The following is a 26,492-nucleotide window of genomic DNA, read 5'->3' as shown; positions in this document are numbered from 1 at the left end:
GCTTCAGACATTGGGAGACAAATTATAGCATCAATTTGGATGACTGTAACTCATATTAAATTCTTCAGTGATTTACTAAAGGTTTGTGCATCACTAATGCTGCTCTTCCCAGACAGGGGATGATAGTCTCACAGCTCACAGGCAGGACATGGACAAGGACAGGCCAGGGCCTGGCTCAGGGACCTGCTTCTTATTACAGACTGTGCTTCTCCACATGGGGCTCCTTAGGAAAGACACTGGCCGTCCATTATGTCTCAAGTAGCACTGCTATTTCTCTCTCTCCCTTGCCCAGCCTGTCCTGTATTCACAGCATTCTTGTAGCTCAGCCTCCCAGTGCTGAGATCACAGGCAAGAGTCAGCAAGGCTGGTCCATGTTCCAGGTCACTTCTTAAACACAGACTGCAGTTTCAACTCATGAACACCAACTTACCCTGACTTCAGCCTCCGTTGGTCTGCCATCTATCTTAGCAAATCCCTCAAAAATGGCTTTGTAGAGAAGGTTCTTGCGTGTGCTGCTGTCTTCTGGAGGAAGGTGCTCCAGGGTGAGGGCTGGGTGCTGTCTGTACATGTCCAGGATGATTTTGACTGCTGTCTCTCGCACCTCATACACCCTGTGCTCCAGGGCGCTCAGTGCAAACTGCAAAGAAAGCAGTCTCAGCTCTGCTACTGATTTTCTAACAACAAAGTTAACTTCTCCCAGCACAAAAGTGACCGATGGGGTACTGCAAAGACTTGGAAAATAAAGACAAGGCAATGAGGAGACAAGAGCAGAGGGAGCCACATACCCACAGATCCCTTCAACATGCTGGCACATAGCACACTTAAGTTCAGAGCTATGCTTTGCTTTTACTTCTAGTGTGCTATGAAGCACTCTTTAACTTCCATCCATCCACACTTAACATCATGAAACACTCCACATATACAGGGGACTAACACAAACCACAGGGACGCAGCACCTATATCAAGTAGGGTAACACCTCTATGGGATTTTTGTTTGTCTGGCTCTCCTGTACCCTGTCCATCTCCCCAGGCTGTTTTCTTCCCCTGCCTGAGGTTCCCATTCGTCTGCAGCTGATGTGTGCTGCTGCCCACAGGTTGTCACTTTGCATAGTGCGTCTGTTTGTGCAGCTTTGTCATTTTAACATTATGAGCAGGGTGCTGGGGATGCAGCCAGTGTTAGGAGCACCTGTCTAACAATATATCCACATGTTCTGTCCCTAGCATTGTAATTGTACACAGCACCAAAACATATTGGCGAGATGGCTCAGTCAGTAAAGGTACTTGCCACCAAGCCTGACTGTCTGAGTCCTAGCCTTGGGACCCACAGTAGAAGGAGAGAGCTGACTCTTACAAGTTATCCTTTGACCTCTACATGCACACTGTGTCTTCTGTTCCACCAGTGCTCAGTACCATGCTTTCCAGATCCTGAGCTTACTCACCTTATGTCAGTGGTTCCCAACTTGTGGGTCACGACCCCCAAAGACCATCAGAAAACACAGATATTTACAATTCATACCAGTAGCAAAATTAGTTATGAAGTAGCAATGAAAATAATGTTATGGTTGGGGTCACCACAACATGAGGAGCTGTATTCTAGGGTTGCAGCATTAGGAAGGTTGAGAACCACTGCCTATGTCTTTCATTTTAACTGCACTATGGTGCCGTCATACAATCATGTCACAATGCACTACCCAGGTCTGGGCTGGCATTGCCATGTTAGAGGTCAATGCCTCCCCAGTGGCTCTGGACACTGGGCCTCTCATTTCCCACACTTCTGAAGGGCTCAGCCTGAGCCCCACTCTTAGGTTCTACCCTACACCTGCTTGTTCGCCATCACCATCAGGCTCCCACACTGGGTCCTCTGCTCCTTCCAGTCTGTTTCATGTACTCTTACATCAGAGACGTTGGTTTGCCCTTCCCTGGAGCCTCCCTGCCTCGGCATCCAGTCTACATTGCACAGCATTGCCCTGACCCTGTTCATCCATTCCTGCAATCATCCCTGCACTGCTCTTTTCCTTTCCTTTGCATCATCAGGTGGAGCTGAATGTGATGGCAGCCATCAGTGTCTCACTGGTTTATTCTGTTTCACTTCAGACTTGAGCCACACACACTAGGGGTGTCCTGTACCATGGACAGCGGAGCTCAGCCATGAAACAAGTGTCTGGCAGTGATCCAGGCAGGAGACCAAGATAGGCATGGTTTATATTCTGTATTTTAGGCAAAGAAGTTTGTCAGAGATCACTGTCATGAGCTATTGTGGGGCATGATGCAATTACAGTTTATAGCAACTGATAATTCAGATGTCAACCCACCAGTGGAATGTTCTCTGGTGGGCTAACCTGTCGAGCCAGGCTTGCAGGCCACCAACTCTGAATACTGTTGCTTTCATCTGTAATTTCTTATGCAATGATATCTCCCCATTACCATGTATTTTCATGAAACGTGTATTTTTAATCTTTTGATTACATCTAAATCTTATGGGCCCATATATCTATAGGTTGTCAGGAAAATGACTTTTCATTTAGCTATATAATTGTTTGTTCATTTTTTCAAGACAGTGTTTCTCTGTGAAGCAGTCCTGGCTGCCCTGGAACTCACTCTGTAGATCAGGCTGGCCTCAAACTCACAGAGATGTGCCTGTCTCTGCCACTCAAGTGCTGGGATTAAAGGCGTGTGCCACCACTACCTGGCATATAATTTTGATATATAGAAAATATACTAGGATATACTTCATAGCCATATCTATTATCCCATGAGACTGTAGACACTTAAAGTCTGCTTTGTTCCTTTTACTCAGACTAACAAAAACAAAAACAAAAACAAAAAACAAAAACAAAAAATCTCCTCAGTCTAACATAAACTGCATGCATTTAGCTCATTTTTATTTCAGAGCAAGTTCAAACTAGACTAAAGGCCTTTATAAATAGATCATAAGTTTAAAACTTTACAGTTATGCACAAGGTCAGAGTCGCAGATGTCTACCAAGGTTACTAACACAAAACACCCTAAGAAAAGCCTGCCAGTTCTTCGCTCGCCAAGTCTGCTGGTAAACGCTGTCTCACAGTTTGCTGTGCTGGGCACTGCGCTCCCCAACTCTGGTCCTCAGATCTTGGAACCTTGCGCTACCATGGTAATGGTTCTGCTTGTTATCGTCTATCCTAGGAATGTGCTATGTCCTTGAGGGTTTTGAAACTTTTCTCAGGATTGCAAGGAGTTAGAAATGTGTGGATAGTCAGGCAAGAGAGAGCTAAGAATGAGAGCTGAAAAGAAACTGTAGATCGGGGCTGGAGAGATGGCTCAGTGGTTAAGAGCACTGACTGCTCTTCCGGAGGTCCTGAGTTCAATTCCCAGCAACCACATGGTGGCTCACAACCATCTGTAATGAGATCTGGTGCCCTCTTCTGGCTTGCAAGGACACATGCAGGCAGAACACTGTATATATAATAAATAAATCTTTAAAAAAGAAACTGTAGATTTAGAGAAGAAGGAGAGAATAAAGAGACATGGATAGAAAAAGCATATTATGAGTAGACTCATCCCACAACCCTTAGAAATAGTTTATCTCTTGGTCTCTGGGAGAAAGATTTTAAGGCTGGACCATAAAGACTTCCATTAGTGCTGTGGGATGGTCTGTATATCAAATTGTTCTGATTGGTCAATAAATAAAACACTGATTGGCCAGTGGCCAGGCAGGAAGTAGGCAGGATAAGGAGAGAGGAGAATTCTGGGAAGTGGAAGGCCGAGTGAGGGAGACACTGCCAGCCACTGCCATGACAAGTAGCATGTGAAGATGCTGGTAAGCCACGAGCCACGTGGCAAAGTATAGATTTATAGAAATGAATTAATTTAAGATATAAGAACTAGAGAGCTAGAAGCCTGAGCCATTATGCCAAACAGTTTAAACAATATAAGTCTCTGTGTTTACTTGGTTGGGTCTGAGCGGCTGTGGGACTGGCGGGTGACAGAGATTTGTCCTGACTGTGGGCCAGGCAGAAAAACTCTAGCTACACATTAGAAGTTTTTTGTTTTTTAGGTTTTTTGAGAAACCATCTTATGTAGCCCAGGCTGGCCTCAAACTCATGATGTAGTCAATGATAATCTTGAACTTCTGATTCTCCTGCCTCTACCTCCTACATGCTGGGATTACAGGAGTGTACAGCCTCGTGTATGCCGTGTTGCAGATTGAACCTGGGGTTTTATGCTTGCTCCCCACTGTGAACAGTGTCCTGTGCATTCTATGCTCTTACTAATTAGTGAGGAAATAGCAGGAAGACCCAGATGTTCCCGCATGCTCACTGCCTCAGTCACTGACTAGACAGCCCTGCTCTAAGCTGTGGTGCTGGGGCCAGTGTCATGCCACATGAGGCTGGCTCACCTTCATCACATTGTCCACGGTGAAACCTGAGTTCCCAGTGCCCAGGTCTCTCAGCAGCCGGGCCAGAAGGTCCACTTGGCTCATTGCCAGATGAACAGAAGCATTGGCCTTCAGCGGCTGCACCAAGTAGGACGGGATGAGCTGGAGAGACTTCACCTCCTTAAACAAGGCCATTTCCTACAAATGTAGCACAATTGGTTAACTATTACAGGTAAAAAGCTAGAGGTGACTTAGTACAACTTAGCATGACTGTCACATTGAACACCAAAGGGAACAAACAGGGAAGTGAAGGGACAGTGACAGCCACAGGAGAATTAGGAATGGGAGCTGGGGTCTCTTGGAACCATAGATTTGGGCAGAAGAGATCAACACAAGAGCCAGGAGAACTTTGAAAAAAAAAAAAAACAAAAAAAAAAAAACCTGAAAACCTGAAGGCTTCTATTCTTGGTATTTTTTCTGAATGTAAAGTTTGGAAAGAGATTAGGATTAGAGATAGAATTTTAGCATCAAGTATCAATGATTCTCTGGTAATATGATCACTGGTGGACCAGAGTGAAAGTCCCATCCAGTGTTTCCATTGTTGGGTGATAGGGCTCCTTAAACTTGCCACACCACATGCGCTCAGTATGTAGTCACGATCTCTCTTTGTGTCTGGACCATGAGTGATGGTCCAGACACAAAGCACAACGGCATAGTAAATATGGCCTCCAGAGGTCAGGACAGCAGGTTCCTGAAACAATAAGTGGGCCTGAGCATGGAGGCTCAGTTAACCTGGTGACTTTGAAAGTTTATTTTTATTTATGTGTGAGTGTGTCTGTGTGTGTGCACTTGTGCTATGTGTCTGTGTGTGTATGCCACATGAGTGTAGATGTTTTTTGGAGGCCAGAAGAGGGCATTGGATCCTGTGAGCTGGAGTCACAGGAGGGTGTGAGAAACCACACATGGGTTCTGGGACCCAATTGCAGTCCTTGGGAAGAACAGCGAGCACGCTTCACTGAGCTATCTCTCTAGCCCCATCTGGTAACATCTGGCACAGGATTACCTCAAGTAGTGAGTGCTCAGCTTTAGACCACCTGGAAACTAACAGGGAAAGCAGGCAGAGAGGCACACTCCTGGAGCCCTAGCACAAGGGAGGCTAAGGCAGGGGAACTGTGAGTTGAGGGCAGCATGGCTATATGGTAAAACTGTCTTAAAAAGCATTAAACATGAGCGGAGTGTGGTGGCACACTCCTGCAGCTCTGGCTGTGGGAGGCTGAGGTGGAGGAACACCTGTGCCCAGGGAGGTGGCCTGGGTGACATGGATAGTCCCTGTCTCTTACGGAAAACAAAAACCAAACCAACTTTCCATGTAGGAAAGAAATGAAGCAATACACACTTTCATTTGTGCTGAGACTCACTGCAATCCTCCTGCCTCTGTCTTTTAAGGGCTGACATCTTTTCACAGGAGACACTCTGCCTACGCTCTACACTACAAGCACACGGCAGCACCTCTATTCTGTTTATTTTTTTCCATATCTGTTTTCCCTGAAATTTAAGTTTCTTAATAAAACCAGGTCTGAGATTCTTCACACTCTGAAGAATGACAAAAGTTCTAAGACATATGTATACACTCACAAAACTTGCATCAAATTTTAAGGAATTCTCAGATTTTCTCAAGTCCAGATATGGAGCTTAAGGATCCCTAAATCAGCTGGGCAATGCACATCTGTAATCCTAGTGCTTTGGAGGCTGAGGCAGGAACACCATGTCTAGTTCTAGGTCACTCTTGGCTATACAGCAAGTTCCAGGTGAGCCAGGGCTACATGAGATCATGTCTCACAATAAGAAAAACAAAACAAAACAAAACAAGGTTCCTAAACTAGACGTGCTCATTGGCTACTTTAAATAAAGCCAAATATATTTTCACAGTACTTCACACACTGTGTGTCAAAAACCTCTTGCCCATTTACATGTGGCTTTTCACACACTGAGCCTAGAGTAAGTATGCTTGGTCAAAGAATGAGAACAGATAGAACAGTAGTGTGCTTCCTCTTTCTCTCTTTGGTTAGTTCTCTAGGTGACTGCATGTTATCCATTCAATCTGCGTGTGTGTGTGTGTGTGTGTGTGTGTGTGTGTGTGTGTGTGTGTGTGTTTGTGTGTGTGTATGTGTGTGTGTATGAGTACACCACAGAGGGAGTGTGTGTGTGTGTGTGTGTGTGTGTGTGTGTGTGTGTGTATGTGTGTGAGTATGAGTACACCACAGAGGGAGAGTGGAGGTCCAAAGACAATTTGCTGGAGTTCTTTCCTCAACTGTGTGGGTCCATCTCAGGGACTGAACTCAGGCTATCACTTGGTGGCAGGCACCTTTTACCCACTGAGCTGCCACCCCAGCCCTTTCTTTGTTCATGTGAAAGGTGTGTGTGCATGTCTATGCACACTGGCATGTGTGGAGGTGAAAGGTGTGTGTGCATGTCTATGCACACTGGCATGTGTGGAGGTGAAAGGTGTGTGTGCATGTTTATGCACACTGGCATGTGTGGAGGCCTGAGTTGATTTCAGAAATCTTCCTTCATAGCTAGTCCACCTTGTTTGAGGCAGGGTCTCTTAATCAAACCCAGTGACTGCCAACATGGCTGGTCTTGCTAGCCAGCTTGTTCCATGGACCTATCTCCACCTTCCAAGGCTGGGATAACAGGTGAGCGAGCGCCCACAGGTGTTAATGTGGGTTCAAAGGATCTTAACTCTGAGTCAGCAACGGCTTCCGCTGCTGAGCCAACTCCCTAGCTTTATCCATTCATTATTTTTTTTTTTTTTTGGTTTTTTCGAGACAGGGTTTCTCTGTGTAGCTTTGCGCCTTTCCTGGAGCTCACTTGGTAGCCCAGGCTGGCCTCGAACTCACAGAGATCCGCCTGGCTCTGCCTCCCGAGTGCTGGGATTAAAGGCGTGCGCCACCAACGCCCGGCTATCCATTCATTATTTTTATCTCCAACAAGCTGGATATAGAATCTTGCCTGCAATCTAAGCACTTGGAAGTGAGGGCAGGAAGGTCACTGAGTCTCAAGGAGCCAGCCTGGACTACACAGTGAGTTCAAGCATTACAGAACACAACAACAAGAAAAGCTTATGTGTAGACAGGGCTCATCTTTCCCAGTGTTGGGGAGTGTTGGGGAGCATGGTGGCAGGTGTCTGAGGCTCTGAAGGAGAGAACCCCGCAAGGCAGAGTTAGACAGCCACAAGGTGCTGGGGAAGTTCAGACCTGAATGAAATTCACAGCTATGACACGGAGGCGAGCCGAGGAGTCTCCGGTCCTGCTGAGTAAAAGGGGAACAGCTCTCTCCACACAGTGTGTTGTTTCCAGTTTGCTCAGCTTGTGCTTGGGGATATACTGTGTAATTATCATTTTCAGCAATTTCAGTGAAGCCTGGAAGACCTGAAGAAAATGAGGTCAGACAGATCAGCTGCTGTGGTGGGAGTCCAGGAGGAAACAGGAAATCAACAAATGTGAACGTTACACTATAATCTGCTTCCAAGTACGGCACCCCAGGCCCGGGTCCTGCTCTCATTTCAGCCCTCAGCACTTAACCCTCCTGACCATGTGATGCCAGCTCACCACTCCTGACAGACACCCAGTCCTCAACTTTTCTTTTTTGGGATGCTCATTCTCAAGCCTGTTCAGAGCTACTAAAAGGAATGCAACTCTCCGGCCCCTCACATCTCATGAAAACAAGGAGAGCTGAATGTCAGTCCGCACATCTGCTGAGTTCTGGGAAAATGGAGGCTGTGCAGAGCAGAGGAAGTGCCCAGGCAAGGACGGCATCACCCACCTGCCATTTTCCCTGGAGCCTAGGATGTGCCTCTTGCTAGAGAACCCTCATTCCTGGCCTACTGAAAGCTAACTCATGGTTATGTCAATGACCTGGGGACAGCAGGCAAAGGACTTACTGAGGTCACAATGTCCTTTATGGCTCTTCTGATGAGAAAGACAGATGCTCTGAGTATGTTTTTCAAATCTTCCTTCTGGGTTCCAACAGGCATCTCCATCAGCTTCTTGTACAATGCCAGCAGTGCATCCTCTCGGCAGGACCACGTCTTAGAATAGGCCCCAGCCACCTGCCAGGAACAGCAGTCCTGCTTTACCTTAGGAGGCAGACTGTCCGGCCCCACACAGCCACCCCAGACTGCCATCTTGCACTTTAAAACTCATTTACTCTGCAGAATGAGAGGTAGAGCTGTGTTAATGGGAAATTAAGACCTGAGAGCTCCACATGTGAATGGCAGGATGTACCTATACACACACACACACACACACACACACACACGCACGCACGCACGCACACACGCACGCACGCACGCACGCACGCGTACACACACACACTAAACAAAGAAAAAAACCAAAACAACAAACAAACAAACAAACAAAAAACCCCCTAGAGCTGTTTTCCCTTCTTTTCCCATTAGTGTGCTCCAAGTTTGCATGCATGTGCACACTGTATGTGCAAACATGCGTGCCATGCATGTGCATAACTCGGGTCTTCCTTTTTACCAAGGCTTCGCCTAAGGTGTCAATGGCAGAACTGGCTTCTCTCAAGGCCTTCTCTGTCAAGGGCTCGGGTTCCCCTGAGACACCCCGTCTCCGGACATCACTGCTGTCTGGCTCTCTCACTTCTGGTTCTGCAGATGCTTCCCCCAACTGCTTTCGAGTAATAGGAAGAGGCCGTTCATCATAGGGCAGGGCGTCCACCTGTAGGTGAGCAGAGGCAAGCAGAGTGCTGTGGGTGGCTGCTCTGCCCAGGATGTCTCCTCCACAGCCTGCTGGGCTGCTGGGCAAGAGGTCTAAAAGGATTACTCATCTAAGTATAAGTAGCATCAGATTAGAATAATTCCTACAAATGGGTTATAATTGGAAAAATTTGATGAAGCCTTCCATTCCTGCCTGAACTCACTTAGACATGGAATAACAACACTCCCACCACAGAAATTCAGCTCAGATACTAGTCACCTGCAGCCGTTTCAGTTCAGCTGACACGGAGTTCAGGAGGAAGGGTCATCCCATTATTTTTCAGACTAGTGTTTGCTGACACACTTTTACTGCATTGCACAGAACAATAAACACGCTTATTATCTGGGGGCCCAACACAGCCCCCAGTTAGGGAATCTGTAACAAGCTCCTCTGGGGTGCTCCCTGGTGAGGCAGCTGCCACCCTAGCCTTCAGTCCTCCAGTACCTCACTCACCAGGCACTGTTCGTGGTGCCTTCCAGCCTTGTCCAGTCAGAGGCAAAGGCACAGAACTAAAAGGCAGGTGTGCAGTAGAGTGGGAGCAGGGAGCGGAGAGGGAGCACTCCCGACTTTGTCCAGTCAGAGGCAAAGGCACAGAACTAAAAGGCAGGTGTGCAGCAGAGTGGAGTGGAGAGGGAGCACTCCCGACTCGGCACTGAAGCTGAGACAGTAGGCGATTGTACACATGTGAGGAGAACACATTTCTGAAAGTCTGAAACCACTTGTGTGAAACCCTGAGACAACATGGAAGACTAGGCCTCGGCGGCATCAGTACTCTAAGATGGACACATGTGCAAAGGCCCTTCCAGAAAGGCCTGGTGGGGCCAGTCAGCATAGGGATCTCCTCTGTTCTTGCTGCTGCTTCAGGGGCTGGAGTGTGTGACTGAAGTGGGGACCTCTTGGCGTGACAGTAGGCAGCCTAGGGAGACAAGGAGCTGGGGAGTCAAGTGACAGGAAGAAATCCGCTTTCTGCTGACAATGTTGAGCTTCTGAGTCACACCAATCCTGAAACCTGCAGGACCCATTGTGTTTCTAGCTGGAACAGTCAATAAAAAGCCCGGCTTGCTTCAGGTTTCCTGTGTTCTAACAGGCACGGTGACAATGGACACATGACTGAGGCTCTATCTGGAAAGTACGTATAGGGGAGTTGACCACTTATTTTGAGACAGGATCTCACTCTATTGCCTTGGATGTCCTGGTACTTGCTATGTAGTCCAAGCTGAACTGGCAGCAACCCTGCCTCAGCTTCTTGAGAGCTCCAGGTACAGGCAATTTTACACATGCTTTCTTATTCTTTGAAGCAATGCTTGAAGTATATGTATATATTTTCTTACAGAAGAATCATGGGTTCAAAAGATACTTTGTGAGCCCACAGATGACATGGCAGACCCAGAGGGCCCAGCAGGGTGGGTTACAGATGTGCCTCTCAAGGGATGTGGCCAAGGGACCATGCTTACTCATGCTCTGCTCTAGTCAGAGTCCCAGGTCCCTCCTAGATTTGAGGAGGAGGGCTGGCCCTGGGGACAGATACATACCTGTGCTTTGGGATTAGTACCCAGTACAGCCCAAGTCCTCAGTGATGCTGCTGCTAACAGTCATGCTGGAGTGGAGTAACTTACATGGCTCCTAGGTGTAGGGCCTGCGGCAGGCGGGGACTGGTCCACTGCTGAATGCCGAGGAGAAGATGCCAAGGTATATGCCAAGGGCTTTTCCTGGAGGATAGGGCCTGCAAATGTGTCTTCTGCTACTAGCTCTTCTGTGCGCGGGAGTGAGGACACTGCCTTCCAGTGCTGGGGACTGCTGGGCGAAGCAAGGGGCTGGAGGGGCAAAGCGAAAGGCCGCTGTATCTGGAGGAAAGAGGGACAAGAGGTCATGACCACGGCAGGCCATCTGAAGGACAAGAGGTCATGACCACGGCAGGCCATCTGAAGGACAAGAGGTCATGACCACGGCAGGCCATCTGAAGGACAAGAGGTCATGACCACGGCAGGCCATATGAAGGACAAGAGGTCATGACCACGGCAGGCCATCTGAAGGACAAGGGGCCATGACCACGGCAGGCAATCTGAAGGACAAGAGGTCATGACCACAGCAGGCCATCTGAAGGAAGCCATGCTGAGTAAGGAACCTTGGCATGCTCATGAGCACACAACGGCCCACTCTTAAGTCCCAGGACCATAGTATCTCCTCAGCTATCTCTGCCATGGTTACAGTGCAGCCTACAAGCAGCGCCAAACACCTGGCAGCAGGAGCATGCACGCTGGGGCATGTTTCACAAACGTATCTGTGCTAGAAGCACACTAGTAGGCAGGCACTGGGGCAGGACCCTCGGTTTAGAACTGGCCATGCATTACACAGCTGGTCAAGGGACTCTTCACAATACAAACTGGCAGAGCTGACTGGCAGGGTCTGCCCTGGATACCACACTGCGATTCTCACTGGTCTATGCTTCTACTTGCCAGGAAGGCAGAGGTACACAGCCATCAGTACCAGTCTGAGACTGGCAGCCTAGAGAAGGACTGGTAAAAACTGGCAGTCTGTATGCAGCACCAAGCCTCTCTCCCCATCTGCATCCAGCACTGTGTCCCCTTCCTTCACCTGCCATGGAGTCATCATCTCCGACATGGACTATAAGACTAGGGATAGGGTGTCTGCTAGAGGTCTGTCTTCACTCACTCAGACTAATCCAGGGGGTTTTACACCCATGGGCACATGGTGCAGGTGTCACAGCCCAGACAATGTAGAGGTCAGGCTGGAGGGGTCCCTGGTAAGTGACAGTGCCTGGATCTTCCTGACCCCGGGCTCCTCCTCATCTTCTATGTGAACTCAAGAAGACCCCATCACAGCAGAAACCTGCTGACTGCACATGGCATGGAGTTCCTGCTTTAGTCCACACATTCACAAAGCCCAAGCACAACTCTGATTAGCCTTCACTCTCTCCCACTTGCCCCTACCCTGTGGCCCATTCTGACCTCTGGCTCGCCCTGCAGGAGGCCATGCAGCTCCAGCTGTTCGTACACCTGGGCACGGTAGCGTGCCATTTGCTGTTTCTTTTCCTTGGCCAGGTCATAGTCTTCTTTCTCCACTGCACAGCGCTTCTCCACCTCGTAGCGTCCCAGGCGCTCACCGACCTGCGGCACACACACAGGCATCTGCTCTCACAGGACAGTTGTGGGTGGGAGGATTTGTGCTGCATGCTCTCAACACAGGGTACTAAGGAGCTCCACAGGCCAAGACAGCCCAATAGCCAAAGGAGCAGTAAGCCTCCAGTTCCATCTCCACATTTTCACATTCAAGGTGCTGCTTGTCCATCCCCAGTTCTACCTGCCTGGGACTGACTCCTTGTCTGTTGCTCAGCCTTAGGAACCCTGTGGGGGTGGTGCAGAGGAGACCCAGCCCAGGCAGCAGCGGAGGGCATGTTCTCAGAAGCTGTACCTTCTGTAGGTCAGCGATGGCTTGCTTCAGTTTCTTGGCATGGTCATAGCGCTCCTTCTTGACAGCGTCCCGTTTCTTTTCATCCAGCCTGCGGATGATCTGTGCGACTTCGGGGTCTTGGTACATGTCAAATGCCAAGTCATCAAGTGGAGAGATATAGTCAGATCTCCTAAGGAGAGAAGACGAGCCCCTCAGGTCAGGGGAGTCAAGAGCTCATGTTGAACACACAGCTAAGGAAGGTCCCAGCACAGTTCACAGGGCCTCCTATGTGAAGGAGTATAGACTCAGAGAGGCTGGTCAGGCTGCAGTCAGGAGCTTTCTGGGCTCCTGCTCCTGGTGCTTCACTGAGCTGCGTGTCAGGCTGAGCCTCAGATAAACTCGGCATTCACGGCCATGTGATTTTTGCCACTATTCTTAAAATGTACAGCACGGCAGTGATTAACCTCCTTCTGGGTTACAAAGTGCAGCAGTAGCATGTGCCAGGACCACACTGCACAGATTCAGAGGACCAGTTTCAGGGTCTCCCATCAGCTGCACTGGCTGCATGAAGTAAGCCAAACACAAGCTATGACTTGGGTATTTTACATCTAAGTGAAGTTAAATTAAATATTATTCATCAAACAAAGAATTAGTGGAAAACTTGAATCATAATAAGCTCAAATGGAACTTGGGCATATACCATTTAAAAATCCTCAGGCTCCTTTCTGTCACCCCATGTCCCATTTAATCCGGCCCTCTGACCGCCAGCCCAGTGACAGTGATGGACAGCTGCAGCCGCTATGAACATCCCTTCTATCCAGTAATGTAAGGGTTGACATAACATACATGTTGCCCCCACACACCACATATTAACTCTCAACACTATGCTTGCAACTCTACATCACTTTGCCATGATGTCCCAGAAATAATATAATTTTATTTTTAAAAACCTCACCAAAAAGAAAAAAAAAAAAGCCCCATGGCGCCATAGTCAGAATTTCTAGGGCAGGAGCACAGCCACTCTTATGCAGCACCCCAGGGCCAGGTCAGGTTCTCACAGTGAATTTCAGCACTGACACTCATGCTTCCCAAAACCTGGGGGCCAGACAGGCCAGGCACAGTCTGCTCCAGCACTGAGGGTGGGAGCTCCTCTGGAGCATGCACTGTGTGCTGTGGCTGCTTTGCAGGCTCAGGCTTTGGGGAAGGCAGAAATCAAGTGTGGCCACCAAGAAGGAGCTGACCAGTGGTGACAGAGGTGAGGGTACACTCGGCTCTCCCGCAGACTCAGAACTCTGAAGCAGAGCCTGAGAGCTGTGGCCTGGTGGACAACTGCATCACTGTTCTCAGGAACCTTTGCTGACACCTGTACATACAGAACTGAAGCATTTCTGACGGCAGCAGTGCAGGTGTGCAAGATATGCAGTCACCTTAACCTCTGCACGGACACAAAGTAGCCCAACCAGTGGCTTATCTGCTCTCACCCGACCTAAGCCTCCCCGAGACCCCGAGTCCTTTGGAATGACTGAGGAGTTGTGAAGTGTCCTGCGAAGGAATGGAGGAGGGGTCTTACCCAGCAAAAGTTCCTTCTAGAGCTGGGTCCTCACTGTGGGGACTGTGGCCAAGGTAATGGTCAATCAGCTTCTCTCTAGAGGTCTTTGGGAACAAAACATCTTCTTAGGCTCTCAACAAACAAAGGACAAAACAAACCTTAACTTTACAGCTGTTTAAGAGATGCTAACAAGACTCAGTGGCTCTAGTCTTCTGGTTGGGCAGCTAAAACTCCTGAGGAAAGTTTTGAGCCCTTCTGAATTGACATATTTTATGGTGAGAATTAAAGATTCCTCCTCCCACAGAAATTCCTTTTATTTTTTAGGAACTAAATTTCTATACTTACAATATTGCTTTCATCACCAAAATCTGCAGGGTCTCCAATGATATTTATTGCAACCAAAGCCACCTAAGAAATAGTCAAATCAGTGTTTGAGATGTTTTAAGCCCTTTAACCAGCTCTTGCCTGTGGTGTTATCAGGTAGGAGGGTGCATCCCCAAGTGCACTGACAGGAAGTGATCAATACATTAAGAGGACTACTCTTCTAATGCTCAACCAAGTTGCTATGGTTTACAGGGTTCTAAAAAAATAATCTCTAACCTAGGGTTTTGGTAGAGTCTCCCAATAAGAGGTCTCTATCCACATTACCCCAGAAAAGGAAAAGAAACACTAAATTAACACAGCTCAGTTTACCCATGTGCTGATTTTCACCTCTCATCATAGGTGGAGAAGTTGCTCTCCTTCCCAACCATTACTGCAGCCCAAGTTCCTAACCAGTTCCTACTGGTAGACACATGCAGATAGGGTGGAAGGGGAAAAATGTTAGAAATGGTCCTTCCTGTTTCCTGAGGCCACACTATAATGGATGTCATGATGTAGCAGCTGAGTACCTCACAACTCATTTGCCTGGTACAACAATGTGACCTGTTGGCTTTCTCCTACTCTTCTTGGAGAGGCAGCAAGTGTTATAAATGTGTGTGCAAACAAGATTGTTCTGGACACACGATTTCTTTTTTCAGGTTGGGAAGAGGTACTGGGATTGAACTCAGGCTTTGAGCATGTGTCCTACTACCCTACCAAGCACCCTACCACTGGCCACACAGGGGCTGTCCCTAACGCTTTGGCTGGCTTTTAGGAATTTTCCCCTCATACTGGGTTGCCTTGCTCAGCTTTAATACAAGGGGAGGTGTTTAGTCCTGCTGCAACCTGATATACCATGCTTTGTGGATACCCATGGGAGGCCTGCTCCTTTTGGAACAGAAACAGTGGAGGAGTGGATTGGGGAATAGCAGAAGGGAGGTGGGGGAAGGGAATAGGAGGAGAGGAGGGAGGGGAAACTGTGGTTGGGATATGAAATAAATAAATACATTTAATTAAAGAAAGAAACAAAGAAAAGTCAGCAGTGCAGCTGAAGCAGCTGGCCCAGCTGCTGGTAAGCAGCTTACACGGGCACTGGCCTTGGGCGGTTCAGAGGGTTCATTGGCATCATGCTGCCAAACAACAGGCTGCCAAACAACAACAGGCTGCCAAACAACAACAGGCTGCCAAACAACAACAGGCTGCCAAACAACAGGCTGCCAGTCACACATGCTTAGGAAAGCATAAGGCAGGAACAGTGCAAGTGGCTTCCATAATGGTGTCAAGCTATGACACACAACAGAAGCAAAAACCTCCAGGAATCTTTCACACTCTTTATCTGAGTCTGGTCCAGTCAGAGGCTCTTGTGTGCCCTACGACTACATGCCAGAGGTGACAAATGGGAGAACCTGGCTTCACAGAGCAACAGCCGCTCATACAACTGCTCTCGTGGGAGCACCCTGCCTCTGCATGTACAAGGCCACCTGAGCAGTCCTCTCATGCGGGGTGCTGTGGTGTCAGGGCAGAGCCTCGAGCACACGCACAGATCTTACCTGATTATATATGTTGTACTTGTTGGCATGGTTTTGGTGAAAAATCAGTTTAAGAAACTGCCCCACGGCATCCACGTACACAGACTTGAGCTCCCGGGCCTTGCAGCCTGTCTTTCCATTGTCGCAGAGAGAGACATAGCTGGAAGGAAAGCCACAGCTGAAGCACGGTGCTGACAAAGCCTTGCCCACTCCCACCGAACCCCACAGGGCCTGGGTGAACAACCTAGGGACCTTCCAGGGTCAGGCTCCAGTGAATGCTCTTGAGAAAAGCTTTCTACCTGAGAAGCAGCTGCTGCTGCACCCACAGATATGGTAACCCCGCCTGTTAAGCATATGGAATCCCAGATGTGTGTTGGGAAGATCACCACAGGCCAAAGAGGCACAATCCATGAAGCTGTCGTGTTCAGTGTCACCACTACACACTGCATTTCATCCTCACCCCAGTCTGCGGAATCGCTCTGCTTGGTATGGCACCAGGTATTCGGGCAAGCTTTCACTGATGTAGAACTCGACCTTACTGGAGATCATGTACTGGTGAGCGAGCAGCTGCAGCTTCCTTATCCGACACCTCTCCACCATCTGGAGAACAATCTCTTGTGGAAACTGGCAGAACCTGAAAGCAAACACAGTTCTGGGGTTCTGGGAAATGTCTGCAGTTTTCCTGTCTGCCTGCTTTCAGGCAGGGGAGTGTGAGGCACAGCACATTGGATGTGGGGTAGTGTGACCCGGCTAGAAGACTGCTGCTTCCTCCCTTCTAAAGTCTGGACCTAAAGCTGATCGACTCTGCCGGCCACCTGCAAACCCAACCTCAGACTGTTAAGACTAAAGGCTGAAGTGGACTTCAAGTTTATCAGGAGACAAATCAACCATTCTTATGGGGCTGTACCAGCAGGCCAGGCAGAGCCAAAGGCTTCCCACAGGACCCTGAGGACATAAGTGAAGCACCTGCTTATGATGCCAGGCTGTCACCATCCAGGAGGAGACTTCCGGGTGTGCTCAGAGCTCCAGGGGCAGGCTGAGCGGAAGCATCTAACTTTGCTCAGGACCTACACACTGCATGAGCACCAAGCGAAACTTGGCTAGAGCACTCCTTCCTTCTGTCAGCAAGGAGCCCACACAGCAAGGCAGTCAGGACTGAGCAGGACAGTGTGTGGATATGACAGCACTGATACACATTAGCTGGTAGGTACTATGCGCACATGGAACAAAGGGAGCTCTGAAGATGGGGCAGTCAGGAAAGACCCCCTCCCTTCACAAGCATCAACATCACTCTGTGCGTGTGTGCGTGAGTGTGCTGTCATTGCTGGCCAGGCTCTTCTTCCCAGATCCCACTCAGAAAAACCATAAACTGGCTGAGGCTCCTTTGGGGCTCTTCAAGAGTGGAGCCATTTCCCCAACCCGGGTGGAGCACAGTTAGCCTGGGTACCACTAACACATCAGCCCTGTGCTCACCTCCCAGTTCTCTGACTCTTCAACTCAGGGTAAGTGCTCTCCCATTGAACTACACCCCAAGCCTCCCATCCTTATAACACACACTGACAGTGACAGATTGCTTTTGAATAAACGTAATCTGCTTTGAATAAAAACAGCTCAGTGGGTGTAGGTGACTGCTGCCAACCTGAGTTTGATCCTTGGGATCCATACAGTGTTAAGAAAGAACTGAGTTAGCCAGGTGGCGGTGGCGCACGCCTTTAATCCAGCACTCAGGAGGCAGAGGGAGGTGGATCTCTATGAGTTCGAGGCCAGCCTGGTTTACAGAGCGAGTTCCAGGACAGGCACCAAAGCCACACGGAGAAACCCTGTCTCGAAAAAACAAACAGACAAACAGACAAAGAACTGAATCATACAAGTTGATCTCTGATCTCCACACACATGAATGGACATACACATAATAAATGTAAAAAAAAACCAATCATCTGGAAACAGAGACTGGTGTGCAGGCTGGAGCAGTCAGCTCTGGAGATTTTAAGCCTGGATCCCAAGGCTCTGAGAAAGACATGGCAGAAACTTCCCCTATCACATAAGTAGTACCCTGTACCCAGCCCTACCTGCACCCTGAACATGCTTTCTGGGCCATTGCTGACAGGACACCTTGTCTATCTTGGTGACACTTCTTTTGAGGATACTTTTCCTTAACTCCTGCAACATATTTAACCTCAGGTATCAGGAGACTCCTGGGCCAAAACTAGTGTGACTCTGTGGGGGTGACAAGGAGTACACATACCCTTTCCTTTGGTAGCCTCCGGAAGCATGTTACTAAATGGATATAGTTATGACCTTAAAGAAATACCATGCCAATGACAAAAGGGCCATGTTAGAGTGACTTGCATAATTAGTTACGAAGCAAGCCCTGTGTGTCTACTTAAGAACCTTCAAGCTTCATGGAATTGCAGAGCAGACACAGATAATGCTGAAGATCTCTGCAGAGGGGAATGCAGAAGGCAGAGAGTGAAAGCTTTACCCTTTGCAGCTGGAGGGAGTCAGGAGACCACTGACATGGGGAGCTTGGGAGAAAAGTGGGTATGACTCGACGCAGGGGCCTGGCCTTCCCAGTGGCACCTGGATTGGTAGATGTAGGGATGGCATGCCTGGGAGGGAGTGCACCAGGAACCTCAACACCCACAGCTCCAGCAAGTGCTGTTCTGCCTCATCTGCTTGACTTCTCCAGTCCCTCAGAGCTCAGGAATAGAGGGGAGGGGGTTTACCGGGTCCCCTCAGAAACCCCAAGAGGAAAATGCACTTTAATTTTAGTGATTTAATTTAATTTTCACTGAAATACACCATATACCTGACTAGAAATGCATTTCATGTTTTTAGATCATGAGGTAAACCCTAAATGTATTCAATGTATTCAGATTCAAAGGTGTGTTTTCAGCCCTGCCCCTCAGTCCAGCCTTACTTTGGTGACCTCCAGCCACTGACAGTCGGTGCATGGATCATTAGTTCTCGGGCACTGAAGCCATCTTCATGTCCAGAAGAGCTGACCACTACAAATCCAATCTTGTGGGGCATTCTGCACACATGGGCTGTTCAGAAGATCAGGGAAGAGTTCTGTGAAAGAATTCAACCAGGTTAGATGTAGTGTTAGCTCACGTCATACAAGATGAGCCACAGAGTACTTAGAATTGCCCACCACTCTGAAAAGGCTAGTTTGTCTAAAAAAATTTTTTTAAATGGATGTTCTAATTCTACTTCATGTATCATTTAAGCTGTCTTGATTTTCCTAAGAGTCTGACCTGTGCTGCGGGCTGAATTACATCCTTACTAATGATCAGACCCTGCCTTTGCTGCATGTGAATATGACCTTACTGGGGTTTCTGCGGATGTGATCAAATTAAAATGACACCTTATTGGGAGAAATCCATGGTGGCTGGTGTTGGGGATGTCTTTCTGTATGTTGTGCATGTGTTGCTCTGATTGACTGATACATAAAACTCTGATTGGCCAATAGCCAGGCAGGAAGTATAGTATAGGCGGGATAAGCAGATAGGAAATGCTGGGAAGTGGAAGGCTGAATCAGGAGATGCTAGCCCGCTGTCCAGGGAGCAGCATGTAACAGGCACACAGGTAAAGCCATGGAACATGTGACAACATATAGATTAACAGAAATGGGTTGAGTTTAAGTGTAAGAGCTAGTCAGTGGTAGGCCCGAGCTAATGGCTGAGCAGTTTTAAATATTAGCCTGTGTGTGTTTATTTAGGTCTAAGTGGCTGCAGGACTGGTGGGTGAGAGAGATTTGTCTTGACCACAGGCCAGGCAGGACAAGAGAAAACTCCAGCTACAAATGGCACCAAATGTGGGGCAAGAGTTTCCACCTAAAACCTGAGAAAGAAGATTCTAAAAACAGAGCTAAAAACAGCTTCCTCGTTGTCTCTCTCAAGATAGCGGCAGTCTTCGGGCTTGAGCTACTCCATGGTGGGTTCATGGCCTGCAGGTTTGACCTACAGCATGGAGGGAATGAGGCAGCTGCAAGCTGCACATTACACTGCATGGAAGATTTAGCCTTTGCTAGTACCACCAAAAAAAAAAAAGGATTCTGGGCTACACGCTACTTGTATAGAAGCATAGACCCACTGCTTCTGAGAGTTGATGGTACACATGGCTACCAGACCTAGAGCTGGCTGTAAAGGTACCACTGCCATGTTGAAAAGCTGAGGTGGGCAGAGCCAGCAGCCACAGCTGCCATTTCAGTCTTAGAATGCTGCAGTTTAAAGCAATAGATTCACACCAGGCGGTGGTGGCGCACACCTTTAATCCCAGCACTTGGGAGGCAGAGCCAGGAGGATCTCTGTGAGTTCGAGTCCAGCCTGGGCTACAGAGTGAGTCCCAGGAAAGGCGCAAAGCTACACAGAGAAACCCTGTCTCAAAAAAAACAAACCAAACAACAACAACAAAAAGCAATAGATTCACAATAAGACAGATTCAGATGGGATAAACCTCTAAACAGTTTACAATGTGTGTAAAAATGTATGTAGGCTTGGAAGAGAAAAAAAAAAGCAATATATGGAGTTATATAAAGAAATAGTTTTAAAAATAAAGTCTTTAAAGAGAAAGTAAAAGTAATATAAAAAATAAGCCACATAAAGATGGCTATCACACAGAGAATCTGGATTGTGTTGTCTTTGGGAATTTTAACTGCAGAAAGACATTTGATTGTAAAGGCTGCTCAGTTAAACCAATATGTACATTTTAAAGGTACCTTGACTTCAAAATTTGGATGTGAGGATATGTTGCTTTACAAAAGAGGCTCTGTTTTTGTTTCCACAGAAAGCAAGAGGCTATGGATTTGTTCCAGATTAAGATACATCAGGTTTGACCAGCCAAGACCCTCAAAAAGGTCTCTGATGACACCATGGCCCAGGTGATCCAACATCCAGAATGGTTTCAAGGCAACTGGTTCAGACAATACAGCCTCATGGACTACCCCATAATCCTAAAATTTTCTTTATGTCCCCATAAGAATACAGCACCCTCATCCAGCAGGAATTAGTATGAGAAGCTATGCCCAAACTCCCAAATATAACAAGCTGGCTTTGGAGATGGAATTGGCTCACTCTTCTAAACCCAAGCATATTGCTAAAAGAAAAGGTTGAGATATTCTTCTGTCCCGTATCAGAAGAGCTCTCTAGTGTGGGACAGAGAAAAATCAGTATTTTTATTTAGAACAAGGTTGATTATAAATGCCATCTCTTTCTAAAAAAGAAAAGGGGATAGTGTAGATATGATAGGCTGAAAGGGTAGATTAATGAACCTACTTTTAAAGAGCAACAACTTGTTTAGAAATGTTTTACATTGGTATAGATTTTAGTGTATTGATACAAATTTAAAGTTAATTTTGTTATACTGTATATATATTTCTACTCTCGTTTAAGGTATTATATGTTTATATAACTCATTTAAATTGTAATGGTTAATTTAGAAACACAGATTAATAGTTAGTCATCCATGATAATCAAACTTATAGTCATATTAGTTAAGTTTTGTAGGTATACCTAGATATATTTCAATTAGGTAGATAATCTTCAAACACTCCAAAGACCTACAGAATATGGCATTTAAAATGTTTTAAAAACTTAGACTTTCCTGGATAATGAGACACGTCTGTTCTGGCAGCACCAAATACATCAAGGAAGATGATGGGCACTGAAGAAACTCATTACAGAGTTTGCTTTCTTTGTGGCAAAAGTTAGCCACTGGGCAAAAAAGTGCCCTTGCGTTGACTTTTTGACATTATGCTGTATAAAGTGGACATGCAGGACCCATAAGAAGGTGACCACTGAACTTTGCAAGGTGAGATGGCCCTTCAGGTTCCTGCTTTGCAGAAGAGACTGCCAGACATTCTACAGGCACAGGAAGAAGTGACTGAGAGATTCTAGGCCTGTGGGCTGAAGATGGATGCCCCAACACTGCAGAGAAACTTCAGATGATGGTCCAGGCAGGCAGCTGTCTGTCATTCTAAATTTTGGTAGTTGCTTACAATGCTCTTCCTGCTTACTTAGGTATTATTACATCCTTCTGGGGTCTTTGATGTAGTTGAAGATTAGATAGTTATAATTTCCTTAGTTATGATAAAAAGATAAATTAGATACAAAACCTTAGACTCACAAATATAGCATAGATAGGATAACTTCTTTAATTTTGCCAAATACAAATAGACTAGATACTATAAATAGACTAGATATTTTAACTGTAATTCTTGCTTGATAATTGTTATATGTAAGTAATTTTACTATGTTAAAGTTAAAACCTTCCTTTTTGAAAAAAAAGAAAAGGGGAAGTGCTGGGGATGTCTTTCTGTATTCTGTGAATGTGTTGCTCTGATTGATTGATAAATAAAATGCTGATTGGCCAATAGCCAGGCAGGAAGTATAGTATAGGCGGGATAAGCAGAGAGGAGAATGCTGGGAAGTGGAAGGCTGAATCAGGAGATGCTAGCCCGCTGTCCAGGGAGCAGCATGTAACAGGCACACAGGTAAAGCCACGGAACATGTGACAACATATAGATTAACAGAAATGGGCTGAATTTAAGTGTAAGAGCTAGTCAGTGGTAGGCCTGAGCTAATGGCTGAGCAGTTTAAATAATATTAGCCTCTGTGTGTTTATTTAGGTCTAAGTGGCTGCAGGGCTGGTGGGTGAGAGAGTTTTGTCTTGACTATAGGCCAGGCAGGACAAGAGAAAACTCCAGCTACAGGCTGGTGTACTTTTAGGAAGAGGAAAATAATCTGGGGGTGAGTACTTGCCTAGTATACACAAGGCCAGGTGTGGGCTGCATCTCCAGAACCTCCCCACCCCACATAAAACAAACAACCCCTCAATAAACACACACAAAAAGTGGAGGCTCAGACACACATGGAGTAGATGCCACATACTGACAGTGACAGGAGCCACTCAGTTAAGGCTAAGGTCAATGTTGGAAACCATCAGGAGTGCAGAGACACTTGTCCATGCTGCCATTCCAATGCCAGCCCTCTGGTTCTGAAGTTCCTAAGCCACCCTGCTTATGATACTCTCATGGCAAAACCAAAGCTTTGGTAGGGTACAAAGTCTTTTTGCATTATCAAGGAAACAAACAACTAGTAATGATTAGGGAGAGGCAGCCTAGTCATTAGTACATCAATAACTGCCTTGTATAAACGAGCAGCCCTAGGGAAAGTAGGATGTCCAGACACACTGGTGCAGAAGTGAGCACATTGTGTTGGGAGCCTGACTCAGGACACTTTAAGGGTTATCTGAGAACAAGATGGACTGGGATCATCTGCTGGCTCCCAGATCCTGAGAAGAAGTAGAGAAGCACCCAGAGATGCCCAATTGGGCACCTTCCTGAGTCACCTCCCTTCACCCTCCAGATGGGCACAAGTACTTGTCAGTCCCCGCCCCCCAACCTAGACAATTAAGCTGGGCCAGGACAGGGTCTGGCTACAAGATAAAAATTTTGGATTCAGCCCTGGGTGGAGGCATGGGGTCAGGCAGCAGGGACAGCCCTCCCAGTCCTAGTGAAGGGAGAATGCTACTGCTTATTTTAACAGAAAGTCTGCTGGAGGCCAAGCTGAGGGGTGACATAGCCAAGCCTGGGGGAGCTTGGAGAGGAAAAACTGGCTGAATGATCCTTTCAATGTGATTTTCCGGTGAACTGGTCTGTGTCCTAGCTCACCACTGTTGATTGCAGGATGCATGCTGTGATGTCTACTTTGCTGCTTGGCACCCATGCTCTCCACGCTGGAAAACAGCACACAGACTCAGTGTTGCATTGGTGACTCTGCATTCCCCTCCAGCCCTGGTTGGGCCTGCTGCACTTTCCTAGGCTCGGACAGCCCATAAATTCCACATCCTTGCACAGTGGAGGTTCATGGATGGGAACACACACATATGTTGCCCAGAGGGAAAAGGTGATACTCAGTCTCAGGATTATATTGAAGTCACAGCAAAGGAGCTTTCTTCCCACAGACTCCTATCACTAGAGTCCAGGGCTGCTAAGGCCACCATCAGAGCAGGCCCTGCACAAGTAGAGCTAACCCTGGGTAGCAGCACTGTCAGAGAGCAACACAAGGGTCCTCAGATGTGACTGTACTGAGAACTCAAAATGCTCATGGTCTCATGGCTACTCCTCAGTTTTCAAACCAATCAAATACCTGCTAAGCAAGACAACTGGTGGTGAAGTAAATCATCATCACAAGAAAAACCAAACTAAACCAAAAAAAAAACAAAAAAAAAAAAAACAAAACAAAACAAAACAAAAAACAAAACTCCTTCTAATATAGGAAAAACAAGTCCATTGGAAGTTTCTTGGAATAAGATACATCATTGAAATATTCTGTAGGCAGCACTATTAAGTATCCCTCAGGAAGCCTGGCTCATATGAACATGCCTGATGCATAATATAGAGCTTTCTCTTACTTTCATCGGATGTGAAAAGGGCCATTTCAAGGATCAATGCCAGTGTGGTGTTTGCTGGTGTTTTTTTAAACTATTAAAGCTACAATGGCAAGTCACAAGTCACTGTTAAAGATGCTACACTGAGTTCCCTATGGCTGTCACAGCAGAGGGGAGGAAAACTGACCCAGAAAATAATCAGGAGTAGTATATAAGCATAGCAGGGTATCTTAACATGCTTCTCCTATGTCAGGTCACTTGGGTCACGAGCCTGGAGCTAATGCTGCCCTTAGCCACTATACTTCCCTTTAGTACCCACCAGCAGCATGAAAAGTCTTAGTCATTCGGCCTCTTCCCTATGTCTATTCCCCATCTCTATTCCAGATGGTTACAACTGCCTTGCTCCACCCACGTTCCTGCCAGACAAACATTCTTTACACCCGACTTCAGTTACCTCTATCCAGGTCTTAATTCCAAAACCCTCTGTGGCCCCCCCCCCATCTAGAAATTAAAATGCTAATTCTGTCCTGACACCTTGTTTCCCCCATTCTCACTTCTTGTCTTGAATTTCCTGTTACTTTTGAGACAGTCTCACTATCAGCCCTGACTGGCCTCACACAGAGCTCCTCCTGCTTGGCACCTCGAGTACTAGGATTAAAGGCAGGCGCCACTACGCCTCACTATGTCATGAATTTTAGAGAGCATGCAAAGTTATTAAACACTTAGAGGTAAACCTCTGGCTCTGACGTCTCCAATTCTTTGACCATCTTCAAGGGCCTGGACTGTGCCAGGTGTCATAGAACACACTTTTAATCTCAGTGCTTGGAAGGAGGATCTCTGTGAGTTGAGGTTAATGTGGTCTGTGTAGGAGTTACAGGGCTACAAATGACAGTCTCAAAAAAAAAAAAAAAAAAAAAGAGCAGGCCTTTCTACTTTGGCAACAGTTGTATTCTGGGATGCACCAAGACTTACAAACAGAATGTTAAAGGCAGATACAAGTGCGTCCCCAATAAAAGCAAAACAAATAACTGGTACTGAAGACCCTGGCAAGGAGGGCTGTGGGGCAATGTGGTCAGAAACACCAGGACCTCAAGATGGACAGCTGCAAAAACATTCATTTTCAGACCGTGCACTGGGAGACCTTCCACCCCTTATTCCTTCCCCTTTCCCCAATCTTCAGAAGCCTTGGCATGTTCGTGGCTCCACAAAACCCAGCACGGAGCCTTCTGGATCTGTGCAATGCTGGGTTACTAGTTGGTCACCAGCCGTGGGTGCTGTCCCTAGGGCAGCCCTAGCCAGCAGTGTCAGGTGACATTTACCCTAGCATTGCTTATAAACTGTAACTAAGCCCAAACTCTTATATTTTTAGTTGTGAGCCTATCCTTTAAAGCCATGCTTCCAGCCCTAAGCCCAAACTCAATGTAGCAACTTTCAAATATTTTGTTACAAGGAAATGAAAATGTTTCCAGTTTTCTTTTGAAGAAACAAAAATGTTACAATATTAAGTACTGATTTACGACCAATTAATCTTAAGGATTGAAAGTATTTTTAGAGAATCTTAAAGCTTAAAAAAATATCTCAAACCGGCCCCAATTAACAACACCCCTCCACCCCACCCCCACCCCCCAAAAAAAACCCAACACCGATCAAAGTGTAGCCTACCCGGGGCCAGAGCTACAGTCTTTAGTCTTGTGGTAGTTGGTCCTGTTCAGTAACGCACCCAGAAGAGGACAAGGCGGGGCTGGACCCGGATTGCCGACACTAAGGCCGAGATGCGCGGCCCGGAGGCCTGGAGCGGGCAGCGGCCACGTTCCTCCACGGCCAGGTGTCTTCTGCCCCGGTGCCTGCTGAGGACCCAGGCCGCGCGGGGTCACAGAGCGCCGCGGAGACGAGCCCGCGGGACGCTGCGATGCCAGCCTCCGCTCCCTTCGGAGGAGCCTCGCCTCGGTCCGGCCGCCCCCACCCCGGGCCACTGAGGCGAGGGCAGCGGAGGAGCAGCCCGGGCCGCCTCTGCCCAGCGCCCGGGCCGCAGCCACGCTCCCATGGCAACCAGGCCGGCCCGCGTTATACGCCTGCGCGTCCGCCCGCAGGCGCCTGCGCGCGCAGCCGCGCCTCGC

The 26,492-nt window shown here is 47.5% G+C and overlaps 1 protein-coding gene across 8 annotated transcripts in view; it reads right to left on the bottom strand.

The window, feature by feature from the left end:
• Cep104 (centrosomal protein 104) overlaps positions 1-26,457 on the bottom strand; it is a 42,197-nt gene extending 15,740 nt beyond the window's left edge. For 3 of the 8 annotated variants that reach the window (XM_076565784.1, XM_042272552.2, XM_042272550.2), the window contains exons 1-14: positions 26,038-26,456; positions 18,905-19,056; positions 16,445-16,618; positions 16,006-16,144; positions 14,441-14,503; positions 14,117-14,199; positions 12,568-12,736; positions 12,105-12,263; positions 10,752-10,979; positions 8,899-9,096; positions 8,298-8,465; positions 7,612-7,785; positions 4,376-4,552; positions 431-637 (exon numbers count right to left, since the gene is read on the bottom strand). In XM_076565784.1, the coding sequence (XP_076421899.1) occupies positions 431-637; positions 4,376-4,552; positions 7,612-7,785; positions 8,298-8,465; positions 8,899-9,096; positions 10,752-10,979; positions 12,105-12,263; positions 12,568-12,736; positions 14,117-14,199; positions 14,441-14,503; positions 16,006-16,144; positions 16,445-16,618; positions 18,905-19,017 (2,052 nt within the window). In that variant the 5' untranslated portion in view covers positions 19,018-19,056; positions 26,038-26,456. Of the gene's footprint in view, positions 1-430; positions 638-4,375; positions 4,553-7,611; positions 7,786-8,297; positions 8,466-8,898; positions 9,097-10,751; positions 10,980-12,104; positions 12,264-12,567; positions 12,737-14,116; positions 14,200-14,440; positions 14,504-16,005; positions 16,145-16,444; positions 16,619-18,904; positions 19,057-26,037 lie in introns of all 8 variants that reach the window. The other 5 variants (XM_042272549.2, XM_076565785.1, XM_042272551.2 and 2 more) reach the window with 4 other exon arrangements.
• Positions 26,458-26,492: the final 35 nt, after the last annotated feature.

Source organism: Peromyscus maniculatus, chromosome 2, assembly GCF_049852395.1.
Source record: "Peromyscus maniculatus bairdii isolate BWxNUB_F1_BW_parent chromosome 2, HU_Pman_BW_mat_3.1, whole genome shotgun sequence".
Taxonomy (NCBI): Eukaryota; Metazoa; Chordata; class Mammalia; order Rodentia; family Cricetidae; genus Peromyscus; species Peromyscus maniculatus.
The sequence above is the reverse complement of the archived record's forward strand: the minus strand, read 5'-3'. Positions and strand labels throughout refer to the sequence as shown.